This window comes from Tauraco erythrolophus, chromosome 16 (assembly GCF_009769465.1).
Source record: "Tauraco erythrolophus isolate bTauEry1 chromosome 16, bTauEry1.pri, whole genome shotgun sequence".
Classification (NCBI taxonomy): Eukaryota; Metazoa; Chordata; class Aves; order Musophagiformes; family Musophagidae; genus Tauraco; species Tauraco erythrolophus.
In genome coordinates this window covers 18,825,996-18,853,180 of record NC_141480.1, presented here as the reverse complement: position 1 = coordinate 18,853,180, position 27,185 = coordinate 18,825,996, and the positions used below count along the sequence as shown (strand labels likewise).

General features: G+C 49.1%; 1 protein-coding gene and 1 non-coding gene across 2 annotated transcripts; both read left to right on the top strand.

Annotated features, from left to right (window-relative positions):
* Positions 1 to 1,074: 1,074 nt before the first annotated feature.
* HSPA9 (heat shock protein family A (Hsp70) member 9) lies at positions 1,075 to 23,656 on the top strand. Its single transcript, XM_086621308.1, has 17 exons — positions 1,075 to 1,161; positions 2,249 to 2,307; positions 3,702 to 3,789; positions 4,655 to 4,836; positions 5,223 to 5,347; positions 6,830 to 6,903; positions 7,216 to 7,322; positions 8,128 to 8,290; positions 8,929 to 9,021; positions 10,978 to 11,187; positions 13,600 to 13,827; positions 14,634 to 14,738; positions 15,489 to 15,606; positions 17,925 to 18,019; positions 19,397 to 19,489; positions 21,906 to 22,046; positions 22,880 to 23,656. Exons 1-17 carry the CDS (start codon positions 1,075 to 1,077, stop codon positions 22,937 to 22,939), a joined length of 2,028 nt encoding a protein of 675 aa, XP_086477434.1. The 3' UTR covers positions 22,940 to 23,656.
* LOC147527654 (small nucleolar RNA SNORD63) lies at positions 14,070 to 14,137 on the top strand. Its single transcript, XR_015222621.1, has one exon. It is a non-coding gene; the product is annotated as a small nucleolar RNA SNORD63 (small nucleolar RNA).
* Positions 23,657 to 27,185: the final 3,529 nt, after the last annotated feature.

Here is a 27,185-nt window from a genome sequence, read left to right as displayed (position 1 = left end):
TTTATTGAGCCAAGCTGGCGATCTCATATACACGCAACAAGCCCCCCTGCTGCATTTGGTCCCAGTCCTGCATTTGGTCCCAGTCCTTATTTACTGTAAGAACATCTTTTTTGTTCTTCCTCCCAAGCCGGCCGTTCCCAGCCCCGTGCCCAGCACACCTGTGGTTACTTATTGCCTGCAGTTCCCATGCACTTGTTTTTTTGTGTTCCATGATCTCATGGGAAACTCTTTTGCGCCCCACGGTCTCAGGGGAATTCCGTCTCCCACATCCTGCTATCGGAGGCACTTAGCTGAGCGCGCCTTTGGGAACCGGGCACAGGACTGGGAGGACTGGGAGGGGAAACGAGGAGACGCCGCAGACAGCGGCCTGTTGCGCGCCAAACCGACACGGCCGCGCTGCCAGCGGCCCCTGCGCGCTCCGGGAGCTGTGTGCACGCTCGGCCCGGCCCGGCCCGGCCCCCCCGGGCCCGCCCCTGCGGGCAGGGAGCGCTCCGGGGCGGCCCCCGCCCCGCGTCCCGGGGCCCGTGTCGGCCCGCCCCACCCCAGCCCCTCGCGGCCGCACTGCGCATGCGCGCCCGCCCCTGCGCCGCCGGGCAGCTTCCCGCGCCCCGCGCATGCGCGACAGCAGCGACAGCAGCTGCGCATGCGGCACGCCGGGAGCCAGCGGCGCACGCGCGCCGCCCGCCCTGACGCAAGGCCGCTGCAATCGCCCTGCGCTTTATCCTGTCCGACCTTGAGTGCGCGGCTGCGCCGAGGACCCGCGCTGCCCCGGCTGTGCCGGTGTCCAGCGGGCCGACTCGGCGCCCGCCTCTCTCCCCAGTCCCCATCGGCGGAGGTAGCAGCCTCCCTCGCGGGCCCCGAAAGGCAGCGCGCAGCCGTTCGCCGGGCGCCGGTGTCCGGGCGGGGCGCCGAAAGCAAGCGGAAAGATCAGGCGACCGTCGGAACAGCCCGCGTCAGGGGTCCTGCCGCCGCTCTGCCCCCCCCCCGCGGCCCACGTGGGTGGAGGTTTCCAGAAGAGCCGCGGCGCCGCGCGCACGCTCGTCCTTCCGCCGCTCCGTTCCGCCGCCGCCCGCCATGCTGAGCGCCCGCCGCGCCGCCGCGCGCCTCCCTTCGCTCCTGCCGCGCGCGGCCCCCGCGCCCGCGGGCCCCGGGATGGCGCAGGTGCGCGGGGGGGGGGGGGGGGGGGTAGGCCTCGGGGGCGCCGAGAGAAGCGGTGGGGGGGAGGGTGAGCGTGCGAGTGCCGGCCCCGCAGGGACGGGCCCGTCGGGCCGGCTCTAGTGCGGAGAGAATTTATTATTTTTTTTTTTTTTTAAATAAAACTGTTAATGGCGGCGAGAGCGTAGCAGCAGGCGGTGGGCGAGGGTGGCACCCCGGGAGCGCGTTCCGCAGGCCTGGGGCTGTTTCCAAGGAAGTTTGTCGTGAGATTGAATCACGGAACGGTTTGGGTTGGAAGGGATCTCAGAGATCATCTAGTTCCAACCCCCCTCGCCCCCCTGTGGAAGCGGCAGCGGAGGTGGGGCTGGGAAAGGCACGGGAAAGCGATGTGCGAACGGGCAGGGACACCAGATCCTGCAGCTCTCCGTGCTGGTCGCTGGTCCCAGTTCCAGACACGGTACTGGCCCTTGTAGCCTTACCCGTGCACGGAGCGCGGCTCGGCCGAGCACCTTGAGGAATCAGCAAAACGTTCACGGTGCGGTCTTGCTTGCGTTGGGAGGTTTTGTTAAAAACTCGTTTCCGGAGCAGGAAAAGGGATAATGCTTCCAGAGTTCTCCAAGATACTCATTTGCACGTGCAAAGTTATGGCCGCTGCAAAAAAAAAACCCAAACTGGACAGAGTTGCTGCGAAACACGGGCTGTGAATGCCCGAAGGGATGCAGTGGATGGCTGGTTGCTGATGGTGCACAAAGCTTTGAGAAACGGGGTTAATGTTTATCTGCTGCTGTTCGCTGAAGGTTCGGAGTTATTTTACTGAAATGCCTTTTGCCTGGTAGGGTGTTTGTTGGCTGTTTTGTAGGAGGGAAATCGCTCCGTTCTGGGAACAAAAGTCAGGGTTGTGCCAGGTGAATGGGAGTAGTGATTGGTTTTCCACCAGTCTCAAATCCTTCCTTAGTTTACACTGAAGATTTTAGAACTAAAACGTTGTAGTGGGACTGTGTCGCTTCAGAAGTTGTCTGCTTTTGAAAGTCTTGGGTTGAAGATCAAGTCATGTTGAGAACTGAATCTTAATTGGAATGTCTTTATTTTGTAGACGTTTTGGAATGGTCTCAGTCAAAACGTCCTCAGAGCAGCCTCCAGCAGGAAATATGCGTAAGTCATTTTCTTTGGGTTTGTTATGTTTGGCTGTTTAATATTTATCTTTGCTCTCCTCCTGATACCAGAAATGATTGTTGGAGTAACAGAGCGAAACCAGCAAGACAAGAGAAAACTAGAACCTATATGTGTAGATTCTCTAAGGCTATTGCTTTATCTCTTAACTTTTTTTCAGAGGACCTTTAAGAATTGTTCTTTCCCCGTTTTGACCACCAGCAGCACCCACAAAATGTGGATTGTTGAGATTGATTTGTTTGATTAAAAAAAAAAAAAAAAATCCCAAACCTGAAAGAAAAAAACCAACCCAGCAAACAAAAAAAAGTACTCCAAGCACTGGTGCAACAACTTGTTTTACACTGGCGTGAAATGAGGGTTACGAGTGGCTCCGTTTCACTACAGATAAAGTTTATTTTAATCGCTTGCTCTTCTTGTTGCATGATAATGGGAAGAGCAGCAGTTTGTTGTGCAACTCAGTCAGGTGTTTTATGGCTGATGCTGATTCAGGACGCAGACTGAGAAATCTGTTTGTGTGAGGAAAACTGCCCAGTTCTGGTTGGTAGAGAGAAACCGAGTGGTTGCCCATTTCCAGATTGCTGATTTGTGTTACCTGAACTGGAGTGAGGGTGACTTGGCATCTTGGGGAGTGAGGAGGTGGTAGAACAGGACCCTTCTCTGCCTTCAGCATGCTTTCTTCATGTTCCTAGAACGTGGCTTTGTTTGTAATGCTAAACTCTGACTCAGGAGTTCTCCCTAGCCTTGAAAGGGGAATACGTCCTCCCTAGAAAGAAGGAAGGAGTTCACATCTGTCTTGTGCAAGGACCACTTCTGTTTCTCAGAATCGAATGAACTTGTTGCTCCTCAGGGTCAAAAAGATGGTTATCTTTGGCTCTGGCTCCCAGGAGCCTGCATGGGTTGAGTAATTTGTTGTCTTTTTGAATTATGCTCTTCGTGTGAAGTAGTAATAAATAAACCAGTATGATTTATTATCAGCATTTTGACTCCAGGTGGATGTTTTCAACCAAGTTTGAACATCAAAAGTAACCCAGAGCAAGTCCTGTGTAGGGACAGAGTAAGTTGTGGCTTGGTTTTATACCAAAATCTTAAGGCGTGTTGAGAATATACGAAGTAAAGATTATTCTGGTGAAAAATAGTATTTTATATGTTTATTGAAGCGAGCGAGGATTTACCTATAAGTGATCTGATGGAAAACAGGCACAAGGTTAAACTCCTGCATAGGAATCAGAGAACACCTTAGGTCAAATTACAATGTGTATTTGCTTCAGCTTCTAGTGAAACATCATTTTGCCCTGCCTTCAGGAAAGAAAGTCATTTTGCCATCTGGTTATTGTCATTTATTAATAATTTTGTTTTTCTTACAACGTGCCTTACAGCTCAGAAGCGATTAAAGGTGCTGTTATTGGAATCGATTTGGGTACAACAAACTCCTGCGTGGCCGTTATGGAAGGAAAGCAAGCAAAGGTAAGGAAAAAATGAATACAGCTTATCACAGAATCACAGAATGTTGGGGATTGGAAGGGACTTCAAAGGATCATCTAGTCCAATCCCCCTGCCAGAGCAGGACCACCTAGATCAGATCACACAAGAACGTGTCCAGGCGGGTTTGGAACATCTCCAGAGAAGGAGACTCCACAACCTCTCTGGGCAGCCTGTTCCAGTGCTCTGTTACCCTTATTGGGAAGAAGTTCTTCCTCATGTTAAGTGGAACCTCCTATGTTCCAGCTTATATCCATTTCCCCTTGTCCTATCATTGGATGCCAGTGAGAAGAGCCTGGCTCCATCCTTTCCGTATTTATAAACATTAATGAGGTCCCCCCTCAGTCTCCTTTTCTCCAAGCTAAAGAGACCCAGCTCCCTCAGCCTTTCCTCAGAAGGGAGATGCTCCACTCCCTTCATCATCTTTGTGGCCCTGCGCTGGACTCTCTCAAGCAGTTCCTTGTCCTTCTTGAACTGAGGGTCCCAGAACTGGACACAATATTCCAGATGCGGCCTCACCAGGGCAGAGTAGAGGTGGAGGAGAACCTCTCTCGACCTACTAACCACACCCCTTCAAATACACCCCAGGATGCCATTGGCCTTCTTGGCCACAAGGGCACATTGCTGGCTCATGGTCATCCTGCTGTCCACCAGGACCCCCAGGTCCCTTTCCCCTGTGCTGCTCCCCAACAGTTTAGTCTCCAACTTGTACTGGTACATGGGGTTGTTCTTACCCAAATGCAAGACTCTACACTCGCCCTTGTTGTCTTGCATTAAATTCAACGTCGAATGTCCAAATCAGTGTTTTCAGAGATTTTTTCCATGGCATCCTGTTACCTTTTTTCCACAGGTGCTGGAGAACTCGGAAGGCGCCCGGACAACGCCGTCGGTGGTTGCGTTCACGGCCGACGGCGAGCGCTTGGTGGGCATGCCGGCCAAGCGGCAGGCGGTGACCAACCCGCACAACACCTTCTACGCCACCAAGCGACTCATCGGGCGGCGCTTCGACGACTCCGAAGTGAAGAAGGATATGTGAGTGAGGGGGAGGGCAGTTCCACTTCCAGCAGGAATGCGTAAAATCCAGTGCTGTATAACGTGACGCGTTGTGGTTGGAAATAGAATCCTCTTCTGGATGGAGTAGTTACGCCCTCATGTCTCAGAGTTTCGTTGCTTGTATTCTGAGGGCCAGGCTGTGATTTACTGTTAGTTACTGATTGTTGTAAGGTTTTCAGAGAAGAAGAAAAAAGCTTTACATGCTGTACAGTATGGTCAGCGTCAACCAGTGAAGACTTTTTTGATTCTTGACGTTTAGAATCAAAGCTGTACGATCATGCATGTTCATCTGCTGATACTGATTGTAGGGGCTTTGTGCTGTGTGCTGATACAGAAACTGAGTTTGGAATTATTCTGGTTTTTAGTAAGAACGTTCCATTTAAAATCGTCCGTGCCTCCAACGGTGACGCCTGGGTAGAGGCGCATGGGAAACTCTATTCTCCAAGCCAGATCGGTGCCTTTGTACTAATGAAGATGAAGGAGACAGCAGGTTGGTACAGTTTGGTCTTTTCCATGGGTGAACACACTTGTGACCTCGGTGCTGGGCAGTGGTAAATGGAAGTGCAGCAGCTGTAAAGCTACTTTTTTGCGGTGGGGATGCTTGTATAGCAGGCCCTTCGGTGGGGCAGATCATGGAACGTTGCAGCAATTTGCTATTAGGAAACCTCAAGGGGGATCAGTGTCTCTACCTTGGTCTCTGGGCACTTAAAACATGTTCTTATCAAAACTGAATGCTAATTGAGTTGATACTCAGTTTAATTGAATTGAACGCACAATTACTCAGAAGGGGGAGCTCCTTTTCCTTGTGCCTCCCTGGCTGCAGCTGAGCAGCCAGGATTTTGAGTGGCTTTGTTCTTGTTCAGCTGCTGGGTACGTAGCAAGAAAGGCAGTGTTCAAGGGACCTGATTTTTGCTCTGAAGGAATAGCTTCTCAGCCAGTGGTGACTTTAAATCTTCACTAGGGGAAGATATCCATTGGCCTGGAGAAGCTTTTTTTTCTCCTTTTCAATTCCTAATGCGATTCTTGGGGAAATTGAGTATAATGCAAAGAGATAATAGTCAGTAGCTGCCTTCCACAGCCTCATTTGGTAAACGTTGTGCCTACAGTGATAAATGCTTGCAGGGCAGGACTAAAAGTTGTTACTGAAGCTTCTTTTAGTGTTAGGTCCTGGACGTTTACTAAAACTCCACCCAAGGGTAAAAAAACAAGCATGTGGTGCATGAGCATCTAGATGTGGTGAATCTGACCTACTCTGAGGATGGTGTTCCCCTGCTTAAGCAGGAGTCTGTTTCCTCTAGATTTGTTGGCTTTTGGCCTGGATGCTGCTATAACTCAACGACAGAACAATCTAGCTTTGCAAGCAACACAGAATAGTGTAGTGTGTAAGGTCTGTGCAGGGCTAACGTATAGGTGTAATTCCTCTCTGTGCCTTCTCACTGCATCACGCACATCCTGATGTTTTAGCAGATGTGAATCTGTATTTATTTACTTCTCTTTTTTTTTTTTTTTGAGTGTGACTTGCTGTCTCAAACACTTGCAGACACGGTATACGTACGTTTTTGGTACTGTATAAATGTTACCTACAGCAGACTCTAAAGAGGACAGAAATGAGTGAGTTTTAAGTGCATCACGTTGAACACTCCAAAGAAATTGAAAACAACTTCAGTCTTGAACACTAAAAAGAGACATTAAGCTCTCAGATGAGTCCTCACTCACTGGTGGCACCCAGTTACTGGTTGAACTGTGGAGGTGCTTTGCTGTTCTGTGAGAAGTCTACGCTGTTCCATGTTACGTGGAAGGACTTGATTTCTGCACAGCTCCCTCTGCATCTTCCCAGAAAGCAGCAGGTTCTTGAGCAGCAGGCCTGTCTTCTATTCTTAGTTCAGGAAAATTATTTCACACTACATGGTAATAATGTTGTTATTCTTATCTTGTAAAGATAGCTTTCTGTTTTGTCTCCTTTTTTCTCCAGAAAATTACTTGGGACATTCAGCAAAGAATGCTGTGATCACAGTCCCTGCGTACTTCAACGATTCCCAGAGACAGGTATTCACCACGCTATAAGATTTTTCAGGCTTGTGAATCGCATTTAGTTTCTCTCAGTACGTAGCACTCTTATAGAACGGTTTGGGTTGGAAGGGACCTCACAGATCATCTAGTTCCAACCTCCCCGCCATGGGCAGGGACACCAGGTTGCTCAAAGCCCCATCCAACCTGGCCTTGAACACTTCCAGGGATGGGGCAGCCACAGCTTCTCTGGGCAACCTGTTCCAGTGTTTCACCGCCCTCATTGTAAAAAATTTCTTCCTTAGATCTAATCTACATCCTGTATCTAATCTCTTCCTCTTTTTTCCTCAGGCTACAAAAGATGCTGGGCAGATCGCTGGCTTGAATGTTTTGAGAGTGATTAATGAGCCAACAGCAGCTGCACTTGCCTATGGTCTGGACAAGTCTGAAGACAAAGTGTAAGTTCCTGTTGGTAACACCTAGCCTCTCTTAAATAAGCCTGCTGTAATTTGCTTTGTAAATGCCTTTTCTGCTTTCTTCAAATCATTGTTTGGAATTCTGCCAAAGTAGATTCGCAGCTGTGAGTCAGAGCTACGTCATGTCACCTCTGTTCTGTGCCAGCCATACTTGTTAGAGAAAGGGAGTTCGTAACTTGCAGCTATGACTTAATTATCAGAGCTGAGTATAAATTTAATATTACCTACTGGGAGCAGTGATAGATGTAGCTAAGGGCAACTGGGTGAGGGGCTGTCAGAGTTGGTGCTGAAGTGTAGCATGAGAGGTATGCTGAGGTTTCATGCCTGGCATCCACAGCTTGCATCTTCTTCCCTGCCCGCATTCAGCCTTCTGTCCCTGTCAAGGGTGGTTATATAAATGCAGGGGTTTTGTTACAGATTTTGTGTTTCTGATGTAGATTATAGTGCTGTGAAAGCCTCATGCTTTGAAAAACATGTTTCATAATGGTTCTGGTGTCCCTGCCCTTGTCGTTGGATGCGAGTGTGTCTTTTTTTTGAAAGAGGAGGAACTGCCCTCTCTGAAATAGCGAGCAAGGTTAAACATCATGCAGCACATCTCGCAGAGGAGACTTCCCACGTGGACTCGGAGTGCTCAAGGAATGTGTACACTGTGTAATTTGTTTAGTGCCATCTTTAGAGAGGCTTTTCCCTGCTGTGGATTCTGCACACTGCATCTCCTGAGGAGAATGGCTTTTGAGCCACACAACTTTGTCTGGAAAGTAATGTTTTTCTGCATCTGTTCTTCTAGTATTGCAGTCTACGACTTGGGTGGTGGCACTTTCGACATTTCCATTTTGGAAATCCAGAAGGGCGTCTTCGAGGTGAAGTCCACCAATGGCGACACTTTCTTAGGTGGAGAAGATTTTGACCAGGCTTTGCTACAGTATATTGTTAAAGAGTTCAAGAGAGAGGTAAGGTGTCTCGTCAGAATTCAGTCTTGTGTTACACTGGTTTTCAACCCCTCTTAACTTCTATAGAAGAACGGGAGTTTTCTTAAATTATTAAGACTTGGTTTGTAATCTATGGCACAGTTGAAATTTAAGAGTATTAGCCACCTGTTAGCCTTGCTTCCAGTTCTTAACACTTGTTTTCTTGAGGTGGAATATTCCTCTCCTGGAAGACAGAATAGCAAAACTTTTGCCTTTTTTCCCCTAGCATAGCAGGACTATCCTACGCATAGTCTGCTTACTTTCAGTAATCAAAATCTGCAGTCCGATTCAATGTGTCAGCACAGATGCATACAATAGAGGGTTGGCTGTAGGAAACTGCAGTGTAATTCCAGCTCCTTTGCTAATTCACTCTTGCCTTTATATTCTGTGATGCAGCAGCTTTTTCAAGCTTTAATCGGTTACTTGCTGTATAATCAGGGCTAGCAGATGTTTTCCAAATGCTAAATACATTTGCCAGAAGTAAGAGAAATCAGCAATATCAGTCTGTACAAGCATCTTCATAGTCAAGAGTGATGGGAAGGTGGACTGTAATGAAGAAAACCTCCACGATCCCTGTGCAGAAGCTGAGAGTCTGTTAACCCGTGTCATTTGTCACTTAGATGGGTGTTGACCTGACTAAAGACAACATGGCCCTCCAAAGAGTGAGAGAAGCCTCAGAGAAAGCAAAGTGTGAGCTTTCATCGTCTGTGCAGGTAAGTGGCTGGTTTCAGAGCAGGCCAGTGAAACATTTTGATACACTGAGTTTTGCATTATTTTTGTTACCAAAGCTGTCTGAAATTGCTGCTTTTTGTTTTTTCTTGTGGCAGAACAAGCTTCTGTGTAACCAAATGACATCACTTTAATAGAAAGACCTTTAGCAGGGTAAACTGTTCAGGAGCACAATTAGTTGTCGGAAGCTGAGAATGTTAGCAGGTGCTGGGTTTTGCCTTTCTTCTGGCACCCTGGTTTCTCATCTCGCAGCCGCTGTGATCTTCCTCTCAACTTGCTGTGTGTTTCAGAAGTATGATGGGCATCAGGGGCAATGGATTTAAACTGAAAGAGGGGAGATTTCGATTAGATATAAGAAAGAAATTTTTTACCTTGAGGGTGGTGAGGCACTGGCACAGATTGCCCAGAAAAGTTGTGGATGCCCCATCCCTGGAAGTGTTCAAGGCCAGGTTAGATGAGGCTTTGGGCAACCTGGTGTAGTGGAGGATTTCTCTGCCCATGGCAGGGGGGTTGGAACTAGATGATCTTTAAGGTCCCTTCCAACCCTAACCATTCTAGGATTCTATGAATCCAGCTGCAGCTAGCACTGCTGGGCTACTAGAAGCACTTGCAGCTTTGTGCAAGCAGTTCCAAAATCTTGGTGCTACTCGTTCCACTGAAGCAGCTAATTCGTCTAATAACAAGAAATAATTTCTCTAAAGAATCTCTTCTTATTTGCCTATAGAAGAGTTGTCTAGACAATGGGCAACATATAACCCTTTTCTTTTTACCACCCACTTTGTATGTTGATGCATTCAAGCATGTCCTTTATTCACTACTGAATAAGGGGCTGGACAAGCAGCAAGTCGGGGGGGGGTGTAATAGTCTTGTCTAAGTGAAATTAAGGTCAATTATATAGTAATTGAAATGGGGACTCTGCCAATTTCTAGGATCTGAATAAACATATTTTTTTTGATGGTGGTCTTTTTGTTGGCCAGTGGGGAGCTCATAGCAAGGAGTTTAGGCCAGTCACAATGGATGCATAGTTCTGTCAGAGACATAGCAGGCTCTGTTTTACTAGCTCAAGAGTTGGCAAATACAGTCTGTTCATACCAGGAAAAACTGAATTCCTTAACTCTTTAACAGTGAAGGGAGAACAACTTGCTTTTGGCCTTATTTTCCCCTAATTTTTTTTGCCTTGCTATTTATAAAGTGAATGCACACCTCTAATCAGTAATATGGGTTTAGTTTGCGTTGTGTAAACGTAATCTCTAGAGCTTAAAGCATTCATGTGTTTGATTGCTTTGCTTTGTAGAGTCTTTTGGTGTCAGCATGACTCAGCACTTGAGCAAGATGGTTTCAGTATAAGATTTGCTTTAAAAATCCAGCATGTGAAGTTCTAAGATCGTTCACAAGTAGCCATGAGAAGTGAGGATCATAGTCCCTGGCACTGATGAGCTTTGTGTTAAGTGACAACACACTGGCTGTCCGACATGAGTTATTTGCGTTTAGAAAACAGGCTGGAGTTACAAAATGTTACATGAAATGTTATTTGTTTGGCAAAGTCTTTCTGAGCTCTGAAGATGGGCTTTCTTCTGTGTCGTGCTAAAGGGAGAGGATAAAGGCTGTGACTTCCAATGTTTCAGCTCTTACCTCCTGGCTACGATAGAAATTAAATTGTTTTTCTTAACAACAAAAGACCTCAAAATAGTACAGTACTAAAATTAGAACTTAACAGTTGTGACCGCAAGATGTGTAACGGAATAATTTTCCAATCTCTTGACGGAAACGTCAAACATAAAACCCTAATGCCTGCCGCCTCTTGGAGACCCGGTTGCAGAGCAAACAGGCACATAGATGTTTCTTTTACAGGCTCTGTTCTGCCTGTACTTGATGTAAAACCTGCATGCAGCTCGTTTTCCATTCCTGCTTTTCACTCTGTGTCTGTTCCTGTGCTGCAGACTGACATTAACCTGCCGTACCTTACCATGGATGCCTCTGGACCAAAGCACTTGAACATGAAGCTGAGCCGCTCGCAGTTTGAGGGCATTGTAGCTGATCTCATCAAAAGGACGGTAGCACCGTGCCAGAAAGCCATGCAGGATGCTGAAGTCAGCAAGAGCGACATCGGGGAAGTCATCCTCGTCGGTGGCATGACCAGAATGCCAAAGGTATGAGATAAGTCCCTGTTACAGGCAAAGCTGGCACAGCTGCCCAGTGCTGTCTGTTAAGGGTGATCTGTAGCAGGAAAGTTGGGGTCTGATAACTTCAGAGCTCCAGCAGCTGAGGTGCCCCAGGAGCAGAGCAGACAGACTAAGGAGTCAAATGAAAGCAGTGGCAAGGGACTCTCATCCTGTTGAATTATCTCAGCTTGGATCTGGGGGCTGTAGCTGAAGTTGCACTTCACAAAGACAAGTGGGAGGTATCAGGAGATGAAAATTCCACTTGACTCTCTGATGCGGACCGAACATACGCAGTATTGTTCAGATACATGGTGGTGTCTCTTGGTGTGGACGTCAGTGTGTGATAAAGGTACACTTCAGTGACAATAACCTATCAGTAATCTTTGCCTTCCAGTGGATTTCTTCCACTGCATGGAGCACTTACAGCTAGCTCTAAGTTCTGCACAAGCAGAACGGCTCTGTCACCTGCTGGCTGTGTGTATTCAGCTACCTGTGTGAGCCTGGGTGTTGTCAGGTATATTTAACTGGCTGCTCCAAACCTGGTTACCTAACACCTGGCCCTCGTGTTCTGTGGTGATAAGCACCAACAGGTAACTTCAAAGCTTGTTCTGCTGACATGCACGGTCTTGCAGATAAGGTGGTGTCTGCTGGTGATTGACTGTTCTTGTTCGCAGTAACGCAGGCTGCTGCTTCGTTCCCTTGAAGTCAGAGCTGAACGCGCATGTACACTGCTCTCCTCAAGGGTACAGCTTGTCCTTTTCTACAGAGATCATCCAAATCTCCTTCCGTAGGGATCAGTCAGGCTTGGACTATTTGTTTGCTGTTAAGATTTGTAACTTGCATGTCCTTTCTAGGATAATAGATCTGTACGTGGTCCTGCTTGGGATTGATGTGGGGCTGTTGGTGGTTTTTTTTTTCTTCCCTAAGTGTTAAATGAGCCTGGTGGCTGGAGGTGATACTAGTGTGTGCAGAAGGTCACCCAGGCAGGGCAGCCAGAGCAACAAGATAAGCAGAAGCTGCTTGCTCTGGCCAAGGCTCAGGTGGAGTAACTGGGCAATACCTTCCCAAAGCCCCGGCTGTTCAGCTGGATAAAGGAAGGTGGTGTGGTTAGCTGCACATAAAGTGATGAAAAACAATTCTAGAAGCGGGGAAGCCCTTCCTGAAATATTATGTATTCTTTGGGGGTGGGAGATGATACTTAAATATTGATTTTTTTTTTTTTTTTTTTTTATATGCCCTGTTTATAACCTCCCAGTATCTGTGGCTTTGAGCTTCCATAATGATCTCCTGAGTGCCTGTAGTTACAGCTCTGGCTCCAGGATCAATGCCTGACACGTTGCACGGAGCACAGAGCCTTCTCCCGTGTATGTTGTTGAGTTTGTTTCGCCCTGCTCAGAGAGAACGTGCCACCTTTGGAGCGCTGGCATGGCCGGTGCTCCAGGAAACATACAGTGGGTGGCGAGAAGTCATATTTCTTTTGTACTGTAAAATACGCCTCCAGAGGGCAAGACTGGCACCTGATTACGTGCTCAGACGTAAAGTGGCCTCCTCTGTAATGAACACTCCTCGCAAGTGTCTCTTGGCTTACGTGCCGAGGAGGAGTTGGACATTTGCTTACGGCACAGTTTTCCGGACACGTAACGCTCACCTGTGCCCACGTGTGCTTTGTGGGTGTACTCAGAGGAGGGATGCTGTGAGTGGGAATGAATTCCCACACCCTTCTCTCGTGAGGCAGAGGAGTGGACTACTGAGCCCTGCTCTGGTGCAGACACCTTGTTGCATTCCCGTCTGGACACTTTAGCAGTAAATCTGTTGCAATCATGAGCACGTCCTTCCCACAGGGCACAGCAGTGAAAAGCTGGGAACAAGCTCAGAGTGTCTGCTGAGATAGCAGATCGACTTCTCTGGTGCAACAGCCCATTAAATAAAGAATTTGAAAATACTGTCCTTCTGCTCTGGACTTTTTTTACCTTCCCTGCGCGCTGCACCGTCCCTGACAGCCGTGTCCTGCGCAGCGTTGGCTTGTGCAAGTTCCTGGGGAGCAGTCCTTGACTCCTGCTTGCTGAGCACGGAGCGGTCCCTCCTGAACATGGCTGGGCTACGTGAAAGGACTGATGGAGGCTGCCGTGCAGCTGGCAGACTTGATTGCAAGAAAGTCTCCAGAGGAGAGGTTGTCTAGACTGAAACGAGAGCGTTTTCCAGTGCCTGGAAGATGGGGAGTTAGGGAGCAGTCACAAGCCTGAAGCTTAGTATTTCTGCCGTGCCACAGGGTTACGTGGCAGGAGGAGCAGAAAGATACAAACCTTTTGCCAAGGCTGGCGTGTTCCTGTGGCTGCAGCACTGGGCAGCACTGGAGCCTTAGTTCACTCTGCATACGAGCTGTGCTTTCTCTCCATTCAGGTGCAGCAGACTGTGCAGGATTTGTTTGGCCGTGCTCCGAGCAAAGCAGTTAATCCTGATGAAGCCGTTGCTATTGGTGCAGCTATTCAAGGTGGCGTGTTAGCTGGTGACGTTACGGATGTGCTGCTGTTGGATGTGACTCCCCTCTCCTTGGGGATTGAGACGCTGGGAGGCGTCTTCACGAAGCTCATCAACAGGAATACTACCATACCAACGAAGAAGAGCCAGGTATGAATTAACTCTAGATGGGTGGGTCTTTTGTGGTGGTCTCAAACACCCAGTGAAGGCATCCTGGTAGATAGTCTTGTCTCCTTCTTGTCTGTCAAGGGGAAGCAGCATAGAAATCAGGTTTAACGTCAGCCACTGAGTATCGCTGTTGATTATTAGTGTGCCCAAGAGGGGAGGTAAGTTGAATTCATGTGTGCCAGGATGCCCCAGGATGTTTGGGCCTGGTCAGCATTGCAGTGTGTGTGCCGTGATGTAACTGTCAACACATCATTCTGAAGAATTGTGTGGAGACCTTCTGCAACTGAGCACCACACCCGTTTGAGACCACCTTTCTTGGTCTGCGTGCCTCAGAAGGGATTATTTTTATCCTGTGTTGTAACACCCTTGTAGACTTGGGTGTGATACTTTTTTTCACTTTGCTGTGTGTGGGTCTGCTCGTGTGTGCTCTTGCTGATAACACTTATTCTCTCTGGGGTGTGAGGTTTGGGCAGGAGCCCTGCTGCTTCAGGAGGAAATGTTCTGGTAATGTGGCTGGCTGCCACTGGCATGCTGCTGGCATGGCAGTGCCAGTTTTCGTGTCCTCAAGCACATGTAGGATGTGATGCCCGTCACCTTGGCTGTTGCTAGTCTTGGTGCCTTGGTGTTTTGTCAGAGGAACAGGGGAACATGAGCATTTAATGATTCTTTCTCTCTTCAAAGTAGCTTCTTTTTATTCTTTTCCTTTTTGTGTGGTCAGTTTGTGACTGCACCCATTCACGTGTTGCAATTCACCAGGTAGCCAGTAACTTGTTGTCCCTTTTCCCCAGGTGTTTTCTACAGCTGCTGATGGACAAACTCAAGTGGAGATTAAAGTATGCCAGGGGGAGAGAGAGATGGCTAGTGACAACAAACTTCTCGGCCAGTTCACATTGGTACGTTGGCTACTTAGTTTTCATGACCTTAGACTTGACTTTCTTTGAGGAGTTCAAAGCCTTCTCCATTTCAGTTGACCACTGAAGGCAGTGTTGCGCAGAGTCATCTTATAGAAGACATTTGACCCTCTTGGTAGTTAAAAAAGCAGCCTCTGAAGGCACAGCCTGATTCCGGGGCAGCCTTTCAGTGGCAGAGTAGCAACTAGCATTTAGAATCATAGAATCACAGAATGTTTTGGGTTGGAAGGGACATTCAAGATCATCTAGTTCCAACCCCCCTGCCATGGGCAGGGACACCCTCCACTACACCAGGTTGCCCAAAGCCTCATCCAGCCTGGTCTTGAACGCTTCCAGGGATGGGGCAGCCACAGCTTCTCTGGCAACCTGGTCCAGTGCCTCACCACCCTCAGTGAAGTCCAGTCATGTCCAGAACTGAGGAAGGATGGCATCCTGCCATGTCCTGGACGGGAAGAATGGCTTGCTTAGCAGTAAAGCAGAACCTGTGTCACCTCCAAACCAAACTTGGGGCCAGTGCTTGTGGTTTCTGTGTAGAAATCTGTATCCTGTTCAATCTAGATACTGGTAATTCACCACGCAATGCCAGCAGACGTTTAGAGGGCTCGGCTCTGAGTGTTAGTGAATGGTCGATTCAACTGACAGATGATGAAGATAACGTGCCCACCGCTGTAGCCTTGTACGCGGAGCTCGTGTCCGCGCAGGAGCTAATGGCAAAGCGCTTCTTGTTCTCAGGTTGGGATTCCTCCGGCGCCGCGTGGAGTGCCCCAGATTGAGGTCACTTTTGACATTGATGCTAACGGTATCGTTCACGTGTCAGCCAAGGATAAAGGCACCGGGCGCGAACAGCAAAGTAAGTTGCTCTGGGATGCTGCCCAGGGATGAGGAGGAAAGGTGTGGAGCAGTGGTGGTGCTGTAGCACGCTGGGGGCACTGAGGGTGACACTGGGAGATTCCAAAGGTAACGGAGTGCTGTGCTGATGGGCACCCCGCAGTCCAGGAGTGGGCACTGTGCAGCATGTTGCTTGATTAAGAGTAAGGATGACGCAAATGATCTGTTGCCAGTGCAGCATAAATGCCATTGAAGTCATCTTAACCTAAGTGCATCCTCTGGAACAGGGGGGTAAAGGGTTACTGTGGAACGAAATAGGGAAAGGAAGTGACAACTTGCCTGTAGTTTCATTTTAAAGAAGTGAAGTTGCTATGAACACGTAGTGTTCTGTTGCCCTTTCTGTTAGCCTGCTGACAGCTTGCCACCAATGGATGTTCTCTCCTTGCACATGAGGCAGTGATGAAGCATCTGCCTATACCAAGGTCAAGGACGCCCTCACTGGCAAGGTTTTACCACATTCCAAGTCGTTTTGCACTGTGTGACAGTCCTTCCTTGGCCTTGCAGTCTGCTGTGATGGCTCCAGCAGCGTTGCAGCAGAGTGCAACTGTTTGCTGGAGTTTCCTGCGCGTGTCAACTGTGCCTCAGTCCCCAGGGAGGCGTTGGGCACGCCGCTGTTTGTGGAGCAGTGCTCCTGCTGCTTCCAGGGGTGTCTTGTGTCACTGAGGAGCTCGGAGCAGTGACCTTCTGCCCTACATTACCCTGAAGGGACCAAAATTGGGGTCCAGCACCTTGTAAAAGTCCCGCTGCTGACACACAAAGAGATCGCTGTCTGTTTGAGCCTGCCTGGGTGAAGGTGCTGGCTTTCGACAGCGGAATCGAAGTGGGAAGATCTCTGTTGGATCCAAGGCGTGTCAAGTACAGCTGAACAGATCAGCCCTGTTCTAATTACTTCATTACAAAGGGCTTGGAATTCAAGTATTTTTGAAGCAGCAGGTGTTTTGCATAACCACCTTGTTCATTTTCATCCATTTGGGGCTGGAAACGTCTCCAAATGGCAGGAGGCTCGGGGACTTCAAGCTGTCAGTATATTTTACTCTGTAGTGCAGTGAAACATTAGACTCAGTGTTCTGGGGTAATTAACGACACAGTTGACGTTTTCTAAAGCTCTGTTGTGGGCTCAGAAAATTAATTTGAAGCATTTGTAGCTTCCCCTGATACAAAATAAATCTCTTGTGCCTCTAACTGGGAAGCCTCTGTACTGCACTCAGTTGTTTCTTGGAGGCAACTGCTTGATGAGCAATCACAGATATGCTCCAGCTAAAAATGTTGTCAGCTCTGTATTGTCAACTTGGAGGTACACGATAGTCTTCACCATACTGCTTGGCTTTTAGTTTAAATGCTTCCAAAAACATGCTGCTTGTTACTGTGATTTCCTTGTAGATTTTCCATGTGTGGCAGCCTCCTAGGTCTCAATAAATGTCTCCTGGTAATAGGCGACCAGAATTTTTGAGCTGCCTGTTTGCAGACGTGATCCTAATTGTGAAACTGAACTGCTCTTCTCCCACCTGCTTCCAAAGGACACACATGTGTGTTTCTTTGTTCAGGGTTTTGTACAATTGACAAGTACTGTGTAAAAAAACTTGTTTCTAATTAAGATCTTAGGATACCTTTTTTTTGGACTTTGTGGTATCCTGGATATCAGTCCTCTCTTTAGCAATGAAATTATGCTGCGCTGCAGAAATTAGCTGAAGTCTAGGCTATACTTTTTGGCATTAATGCAAGGAAAAAAAAAAGGGATGGAACCTTTAAGAACCTGCCCATAGAATCACACCATGTTCACTTCAGGGCAGCTGAGGAGCTGGGTGGGGAACGTTGTCTTATCCTGCCACCAGCCCAGGCAGCTTTCCAACAGTGAAAGGAATCTCTGTGCCCTGCTAAAATGGTTCTTTCTGTTTGGATTTTTTTTTGGTTGGTTGTTGGTTTTTTGCTGTTTTTTTAGTTTTATGTTTTAACCTGCTAGAATGCCCCTTTGGTTTGGAGCCTTTGTGTGCACAGTCACTTTCCAGGAGAATTAACTGAAGAATGGTCCGAGTGACTTGCAGACTGTTGGGCAGGAAGTGTCTGGCAGAGGTGGGGAGCTTATAGATCTAAGATCTGTCTTTCATCTTGCCAGCAGCATCCCCACCTCTCCAAAGACTGCCTGTCTTTGTACTGCCCACGGGGGTCTTCACAAGTGCGGAGTCCTTGAGCAGGGCTGCTGCCTTTGAGAGGGTTTGGGAAACAATACTCTCCTCAAAGATGAGAGCATGTTTTTTTATTAATGCTTCTTCTGTCATGCAGTTGTTATCCAGTCTTCTGGTGGCCTTAGCAAAGATGAAATTGAGAACATGGTGAAGAATGCAGAGAAATATGCAGAGGAAGACAGGCGAAGAAAGGTAACGTGATCGTTGCGGTGTCTTCCAACTAGTAGTGTAGCTGCCGGGTGTTGCTGTGCTGTGCTGTTGACTGGGCCCACCTTGAAGGAGCTGTAGGTTCTTGTCTGCGTAGTCCTGAGCTGTTTGCTTGTGCAGTCACCTGAATATCTGCTTGCTTCCTTACATTCCATTTACGCTCGGCGCAGGTAAAGCCATCAAGAGATGTTTGAAAGCCTCACTGACTTTGTCAAGAAAAAACTGATACTTGCCATCGTTGAGTGACTGAACCTGTGATATTCATAGGATTAATGGATGGAACTAATTGGTTTAATGAGGGTAGTACTAATGAGTTATGCTACTAAATATAGAGCATTGATTTTTAAGCAGACACAGTGAAGGCCTGCTCTGCCGTATGGCACCAGCATGTTTAGCCATTGCTGAAACTAGCACACTGAATTTACCCACTGGGTGTTCTCTAGTCTGTAGAAACCCACCTCAGGTGCTCAGGCAGCACTTTAAATCTCACCCTCAGTAGTGAAGGGATCACTACACCTTCCTGATCATGGTTTTACTGCCATGGAAGTATCACGAATGCATAAGCAGAGTTATCGCTCTGCTGGACTTGGCATCCTGCTGTGAACTTTGACATCCCACAAAGAGTGAAAACATCATGTAGAAACAAAATTATTTTTCATCAGCTCTCCACTGTAAGCAGTCAGTCTTCTGAGAATACTGTCACACCCTTGTTCAGATAGAGTCTTTTTTCAGATGGAAAGAGCTGAGTGTCCCAGAGACCGTTGCTGGTGAAATAGTTCATGTTGACACTGGGACTGAAGTATATCTCAGCAGGACTACTGCTCCTCTGTTGCCTGTTGGTTGTCTTTGCAGCAGTAATGTGAGGAACTGGTATTTCTTAACTTGCACAGTGGTGTTTTCCCACTGTTGGGATTTTACAAGCATTTGTAATAAGGGGAGATGCGTAAAAACAGCATTTTGGTTCTCTAGCACCCTTGTTGCTGAAGAAGCTTAAGAATATATTCCAAAAGCCCTGTTCCTTTCCCGAGGAGCAGAGCAGAGAGCTGTGCTGGCTCTCTGCAGTTGCTGGCTTTTTCAGCGTGCCAACAGTCACGCTGCATTAGCTGCTTCTACTTCCAGGGAAGTGAGTTTGAGTGTGAAAGCATGAGGACTGCCTTGCACAGGCTGCCTGTTTGGGCTTTCTGGTGCCCAGTCCATCTAGAATGGTTTCCTTGCATTTCTTCCTCCCTTGCCGTTAAGAAGGACCCTGGGTGGGAGCTAGAATGGACTTTTTGGCAGTTTGGGGAAAAACATCCGCTGCTAGTTCATACGTGCGCTACTCGTGTCTCCAGGCAGTAGAACCTTACGAGCTCTCTTACCCAGGAACGTGTGGAAGCTGTAAACATGGCCGAAGGCATCATCCATGATACAGAGTCTAAGATGGAGGAGTTCAAGGATCAGCTGCCAGCAGATGAGGTAGGTCGTTGCCCATCCCGTAACAGTGAAGGAGGTAAGATTCCTTACTACGTCTTTGCTCAAATTCTCACATAACTCGCAGCTGGCTCTGGCCAGTGGCACCAGCTCTGTGCCTGTTTCCATGCTGGGTAAAGATGGCACAGTTATTAACTTCTGTTTCTGCACTTGATGAGTGGCTGATGGGACGCACTTAGAAGAACACGGCTTTGATAGCAGCAAATACCCTATTTCAAAGTGTGAGTTTGGTATCTCTGAAGATCTAAGAGCCTGGGAAGCTGTTAATGAAAGATTTCTGCATGAATTATGTCCTTGACTTGGCCTTGCCATGATTTGATAAGAACTGTAGTGTTGTCTGTGTGAGAGGAGAGTGTTGCTCAAAAGCTGGAGAGTGTGTAGAGTACCTACCAGTGGGGTCGAAGACAACGCAGCGCTGTGGGCCCAGCAGTACAAACACAGCACCCGGGAGCTCGGAGGCAATGAAAATTACTTACCCACTGAACTCCAATTTTTCTTCTATCTTTGGAGTGAAGTGGATATTTAGTATCAAAAGAGTGCTTTTTCATACCCTTCGAAGCGACAGTTTAATTTCTGCGTTGTGAATTTCAAAAGCCTAGTTTGAATCAGATTACACAGTCTTCACGTTAACAACTCTCGAAAGCGGAATAAAAGGGCTCCTAGGGCCTCTGAGAGCCAAAGATGATGGTTCATTGGGAAGTAGCCTCTGATGAGTTTAAATCACAGAATGGTTCGGGTTGGAAGGGACCTCAAAGATCATCTAGTTCAACCCCCCTGCCATGGGCAGGGACACCCTCCACTACACCAAGTTGCCCAAAGCCTCATCCAACCTGGCCTTGAACACTGCCAGGGATGTGGGGCATCTACACCTTCTCTGGGCAACCTGGTCCAGTGCCTCACCGCCCTCTGAGTGAAAAATTTCTTCCTTATATCTAATCTAAATCTCCTCTCTTCCAGTTTAAAGCCATTGCCCCGTGTCCTGTCACTACATACCCCTGTCCAAAGCCCCTCTCCAGCTTTCCTGTAGCCCCTTTAGGTACTGGAAGGCTGCAATAAGATCACCCTGGAGCCTTCTCTTCTCCAGGCTGAACAGCCCCAACTCTCTCAGCCTATCTCCAGAGCAGAGGTGCTCCAGCCCTCGGAGCATCTCTGTGGCCTTCTCTGGACCCACTCCAACAGCTCCATGTCCTTCTTGTGTTGGGGACCCCAGAGCTGAGCGCAGCACTGCAGAGGGGTCTCACGAGAGCAGAGCAGAGGGGCAGAATCCCCTCCCTCGACCTGCTGCCCATGCTGCTTTGGATGCAGCCCAGGACATGGTTGGCTTTCTGGGCTGCCAGCGCACGGTGCCGGCTGATGGTGAGCTTCTCATCCACCAGCACTCCCAAGTCCTTTTCCTCAGGGCTGCTCTCAATCCATTCTCTGCCCAGCCTGTACTTGTGCTTGGGATTGCCCCGACCCACGTGCAGGACCTGGCTGTTTTGGAGTCCAGCTCCCCTCTCTGGGATGGATATTGGCTGACTCTGTGTTTAGAATTAGGACCGCTGGAATTTAGGAGCACAGAGCCTAAATCCCTGTTCCCTGCAAGGACTGTTGTTCCCTGTAATGTCATTTGGAAATAGCAAGGGAAAGGGAGGAGCAGTGCTTAGAAGCAAGGCCTGCGTGGTGTGGGTGGGGATGGTGCCCGACACAGAAGGCATTGATCCCCTTCCCCTTCCCGCGGGACCGAACGAGCTCTGCCCACGTTTTGACTGCGACTGGTGCTGAGCAAGCGCCGCCGGCACAGCTGTCCCCCAGTAACCTCGCTTCTCCAGGCCTGCCTCTCCAGCAGCGTGCCAGTCTGACAGGGAAGTGCCAGACCGTGCGGAGGGTTTGACAGATGGCTCCAGGGGCTGGGATGAGACCACATTGCTTTGGTTTGCCTCTCTGCTCCTTCTCCCACGTGCAACAAAGGGATTAAAGAGGGCGCTGAACAGCCTTACTCGTTGGCTTTCTGACAGAGCCTTAAATATAGATGAAAACCAGCTTTCTTTTCCCTTTACCCTGGCTCCTGGGGTGACTGCCTCACTGGTGAGGTGTGCCAGGGAGAGCAGCTCTCACCCTTGGCGGGCTGTTCAGTCTCTGCAGGGCTTTCTGTCCCTGGCGCCTCTGCCAAGGCTGCAAACAAGGGGACCGATTAATGCCAACTGTGGCACATTTAGTGAAGTGGACAGGTGCCCGTTGGGAACTGAGCACAGTCCTCGTCCCCGCAGACCGTATGGCTCAGTTTGAGACTTGAGTCCGTGGCTTCTGGCCAAAAAAAAAGGTAGTTTTGCTCTGGCCAATAGGTGGGTGAAATGACAGGAACGAGATTCTCAGTGAACAAAGTGCAAGACTTCATGGGTTTTTGTGACTTTATTTGCAGTGCAACAAATTAAAGGAAGAAATTGCTAAAATGAGAGAACTTCTGGCTCGTAAAGATTCTGAAACGGGAGAAAACATCAGGCAGGCAGCAACCAGCCTGCAGCAGGCTTCTCTGAAACTCTTTGAAATGGCATACAAGAAGGTAGGTTCATGGTCATTGCCATTGTACAGCCCTCAGATGGGGAGGGGTGAGTCGGGACAGCACGTGTTTAGGCAAGAGCTGTGCTTGGAGGTGGCACTGAGTCTCGTGCAGCCCCCTTCGAGTGACACTTGCCAAAGGGGCAGGTGTAGAAGGTCGGGTGGAGCTGGAGGTCTGGAGTCTTGGCCGTGGTGCCGTAGGTAGCCTGCCTCCCAGGCAGCGTGTTACGTTACCGTACAGCGTTACATGGAGACATGCTGGAAGCTCCTAATAAGGCACATCAGGAAGAGTAAGGACAGGGCTTTCCCCTAGGTGTTTAGAGTGCCTACAGAATCAAAATAACATCTGCATTTATTTTTAAGGCTGATTATATAACAGGCTTCCTGTTCAGTCTGCCTAAAATTACAGTTGTAAGGCCATCGGGATTTTGTTCTCAATCTCCTTCCCGTTCGAGCCCTGGCAGACGTGTACGTCACCTGTCCAGGGAAGTCTCTCGGGGTGGAAGTGGCACACTCTGCCCAGGTGACCTCGGTGGTGCTAAGCTGTCCTTCCTGTGGAAAGCTGCTTTTCTGGTGGTCAAACTGAAAACGTTCAGTGCTGCAACATAAGCTTGTTATGTCCATTGGGAAAGCGTAAATAATGGGAAGACAGTTACCTCCCTCTTAGCAGCAGTCATGCAGAGAGGAAGATTGTTTCCATTCTCCAGTGAACAATTACCCTTTTCACTGAAGGAAAGGTTTCTTCAGTCTAGAACTAACCTCAGCAGCTAGCTAGGAAAAAATGCCTGGGAGAAGCATTTTGTTGTTCCTACAACTAATAAGCCCACTCTTTCACAGATGGCCTCCGAACGAGAGGGTTCTGGAAGTCCGGGGGATCAGAAGGAAGAGAAGCAATAAGGAGTCTCTGTCTTGCCTTGACTAGAGTATGAAGAAGAGGTCGATTTTCTTGATGCTTGGGAGAGAAGGGACCTTCCTGAGCAGCAATGGGCAGAATTCAGACTTACTGTGTTTTTGCAGTATTCTATATATAAAATTCTTTAATGTATAAACTTAGTGATGTGTCTGCTAGATAAATTGTCACTTGATGGAAGTTAATTCATGCCAGACGGAGTTGGGCGCTTGGCCCCGTGGTATTCAACTGAGGCACCTGGGAACTTGCTGATCATTTATTTCTGATACTTGACACAATGGTGTACTAAATCTGATATCAATGTTTGGAAACCATGTCACTAAATCCAAGGGTGGAGACGGAAGTCCTGCTGGAACTGGGAGAAGAGTAACACCTGTGTGGACCCTCCTTGTGGACCTGAGTACTTGTGAGCAGGTAATAAGGCCTGTGAGCAGCAGTGACAAGGCTGGTTATGTTACTGGAGAACATTCAGATCTGCAGCTAGGTTAGTTACCCCTGTTCTCAAGGAGAAGGGTTACTTCAAATTCAGCTGTAACATTATTTCTTACAAAAGAGGCTACGTGGAAGTTAAATACTTTGCTTGTCTGAGCCTTCTGCTGCATCCCGTGTCTGTTCTCTGCTTATGGTAAAACAATTTCCTTGATAATAAAACTGTTATTGGATCCATTCTGGATTTTTTTAAAATAAAAGCAGAAAAGTGTCCAACATGGAGTTCTTGGTGTCCTGGCCTTTGATGGAGAACATGATCATGTTAACTGCCTGTGAGAGCTTCTGGTGCGGAGGGAGGGGTAGGGGGAACACTCAACCAGCTGTAGTGGCAGCAGCTTTCTGGAATTTGTGCTTCATTCACATGCAGAAAGAAGGAATCCGGTGTCACATTAGGGTGCATCCCTTCTCAGAATATCACTGCTGTGCTCCAACAAGGTGCTGGGAAGTCCTGCTGTGATCTGCAGCAGCAGTGGGACTTCACCTTCAGGCACTTCTGAAACAGGCTGTAGAACCTGGAGCAGCAGTTGCCTGCTGCTACTTCTAGCAGCCAAGTCTTCCAAGGAGGTGCAGTCTCCTTGCCACAATATATTTGTTTCTTTTTTTTCCCCTTCTGTTACTCTGTAATTGACTGGAAAGAAACTGCAAAGTTTACAGCCGCTTCATCTTGACAGCTCAGATATTTAGGAGGGAGGAAAGGATTCTTATTTTTCTGGCGTTCTAGACAGTTTCCTAAATAAGAGAAGCTACTAGGGAAGGCTACAAGTCCTGATTCTGTGAACTTTTCTTTAAGCTGTGGACTGGAAGGGACCAAGACTGTCTGCTTCAGACACTGAGCTCTCCCCAGCAGTCCTAGCAAGGACTGGAAGCAGCTTCCATGTCACAGTAAATCAGCCTAGCCCACTGAAGTGGCAGAGAGGGGGGGAAAACTTTAAAGAGTAGTGCGTGAGCTAACTGTAAAGCAAGATGGAACTCAGAAGTATTTTAGCCTGGGCATAAAAGGTGAGGAAGGGGCCTGGTGCAGCTGGAGGAGGAGGTAAGAGGCCATGCCGTAGGTGCCCAGCCTGCAGCGTGCTTGGTGTGCCATGGTGGGGCAGGCAGGTGTGCAGGGGGGTCTTAACAGCAAGATAGTGGAGTTCAGTGCAGCATGCCAGTCAGGGGGAATTTCCTCTGGGAGGTTGTGTGGTTATAGGTCTTCCACAAGTGGCGGAGTGGTTACAGTGGTGCGTGGGTCCAGGTCCTGGGTTTGGTGTGGTTCTGTTGAGTGGCAGGGCTCTTATTTGTCACAGGCCGAGAAGTGCTTCGCAGATCGTGTGACCAGCATGGTTCCCTGGAAGCTTTGAGAAACACGTGGCTAAGGACACGTGTGTTCACAGCAACTGCTGCTCCCAAGGGCTGTTTGTGCCATCTAGGTGTCCAACCACACGTGTCTTACGTGTGAAACTATGTGCTTCGTTCCGTCGCAGTGTAACGCTGCTCCTGTCCTGTATGTGGGGTTTGCAGGGAGCACTTTGCTGAGCATCTCCTGAGAATAATCTCCTTTATAAAACTCAATTGCAGGTGACTCGTGTCCTGTATTTCCCTCAGCCGTTGCTCCCGTCGACAGCGATCCCCTGTATGAAACTGCAGTCTGAAAAAGAGGAGCAATTCTCCAGCAAAACGAGTTGGGTATTTCAGCTGCTGAAAAGAAACATCCTTAAGTGAAACAGTTTGAAAACCATCCTCTGTGGAAGCTTTTCCTGCTGTCTCCCTGGAACTGCAGCCAGATGTTCCTGCGGCAGAGCCAGGGGCAGCCCAGGACAGCGCTGCTGCCGCTCGCGCGCTCTTGCCTCTGTTCTGGGCTCCTAGTGCTGTCAGGGCAAAGGCCATCATCATCTCGTAGCCTCCAGGGTCCTGAATCATTGATCCACGTTGGCCCTTATTTCTTGAATGAATGCTTTCCCCTGTCACGGTTTAAAGCCATCTGTCATAGATGTTCTTTATTTTTTAATGCACTGTTCTGAACTCCTCCATTATAAGCTAAATTATCCAATTGGGGAGGGAGAAGTGAGATGAGGTGATGTATGTCATGCCGAGAACAGTTTTGTGCTGTGAAAAATCTGCCAGGAAGGCAGGAGGTGCAGGAACTGGGCTGTCCTCTCTCATAAAAAGGAGCAAGCCCTGTCCTGAGGAGTTGGCTGCTGCCATCCCATCACCGGGAAGGTGTCCGTCAGCACGGGGAGAAAGGGCGTTTGGGTTTGTTGCCCGCTGTCATTTTCCACGTAGGAAGGAATTCTTCCATTTCTTTCTAGGAAGCCTGTAGCCCCAGCAGCGCTGCAGCTCTGGAATAAATTACTGGTCTGTAGGAAAAGTTTTGCACGTGTTCTTGGAGGAAAAAAGGTGAGCGAGCGACGCTTGTGGTGCGTGCACCCTCTCGCGGTGCCCTCGGCGGGTGGCAGCGGGTCAGGGCCAGGCACAGCTCTGCAGGTCGGGCTGCCTTGAAATAAGGCGTTCAGTAACACGAACAGGAGCGGGATGGTCGATTCCAGCGTCGCAGCTCCTGCCTGGCTTTAACAGAAGAGGGAAGGCTGAGATTTCCATCAGGTGCGGAGTATCTCCACGTGGCTGCAGTGGCTTTTTCCTTTCCTAAAAGTGTATTCCCCCAGCTCAGGACGGCCGCTTTGGGGAAGCATGCCTGGTGCGTTGCCTGTAACAGGCAGGAGATGTTCGGCTTCCTTGGGGATAGCAGGAGGAAAACGAGATGGAGCCTCTTCCCCCTTTCTCCACGAGTTCTGCTGTGAAGGCACGGCTCCTTTTCAAAACGCCTCTCTAAATAGTGCAGCAGTTTACTGAAAAAGTTCTAATTCAGTGGATCTGCTTCCACCGCTGCTCTCGGCTCCTTCCTCGTTCCCACGGAGCTGTGCCGGCTGTCGGAGCCAGGCGCTGCTCGGCATCTGTGTCAGCCGGGCTGCAGGAGGAACTGATGGCAGCGTCTGTCGCATCGGGAAGGCTGGAGCAGAAAGTGCCAGGGCAAAGTGGGTGCGTTGGGCTGGGGGGCGATAACCAGGATGCTCAGTGAATGGTCTTTGGAGTAGAGTCCCTGGATGGAATCGGAAGAGCAGGACTGCCAGGGAAGCACGGGGTAAGTGGTTGTCCGCCCGCCCATCTGCGTGCACCGTCCCTGTCATATCGGGCATAGAAACTTCCATCTCAGCAGATCATCTCCTAAAGCCAGGCATAATCCTCCTGTTTCGAGGAGGGTTGTAAAGGGCTGCGTGGGACCAGATGCAGGTGGAAAAAAACACAGCAAACCCCACAAGGGTTGAAATTGATACTTGCTGAGCCCCAGAAGAGAAACAGGACTTTAAATCCAACCAGGTAGTTCAGAAATTCACAGTGTGTGCCCAGCAAGACCCGGTCGATGGAAAACCCAGCTCCACGCTCAGTCCCAGACCTGTCTCTGCTCAGGTGCCCAGGCTGCCCAGCTCTGCCCCGTGCCCAGCTCTCAGCCGGGCTTCGGTGCTCCTTCACCTCGGGGACACGCTGAGCCGGGGAAACGAGAGGGAGCGTCGCCAGGAGAGCATCTCCGCCGGGAAGGCAGCAGGGACGCAGCCTCTGGCACCGCTTCATGAAAGAGCCAAGCGAACGGCCTCAGCGGCGTTCCACCATCGTGTTCCCCACCAGTCCCGTGCTGGGGGGTGCCGGGGGCAGAGTCAGCGGGCGGTCCCCGGGCCGGGGCACTCCCGAACCCGCTGCCCGGTGTCTTCG

What these genes read in the sequence shown, in the direction of transcription:
- HSPA9 (XM_086621308.1), top strand. Translation starts at nt 1,075, where the DNA reads ATGCTGAGCGCCCGCCGCGCCGCCGCGCGCCTCCCTTCGCTCCTGCCG. An exon ending in CGGGCCCCGGGATGGCGCAG is followed by an intron (nt 1,162 to 2,248) that starts GTGCGCGGGGGG and finishes TTTATTTTGTAG; the next exon opens with ACGTTTTGGAATGGTCTCAG. An exon ending in TTCTCGGCCAGTTCACATTG is followed by an intron (nt 14,739 to 15,488) that starts GTACGTTGGCTA and finishes TCTTGTTCTCAG; the next exon opens with GTTGGGATTCCTCCGGCGCC.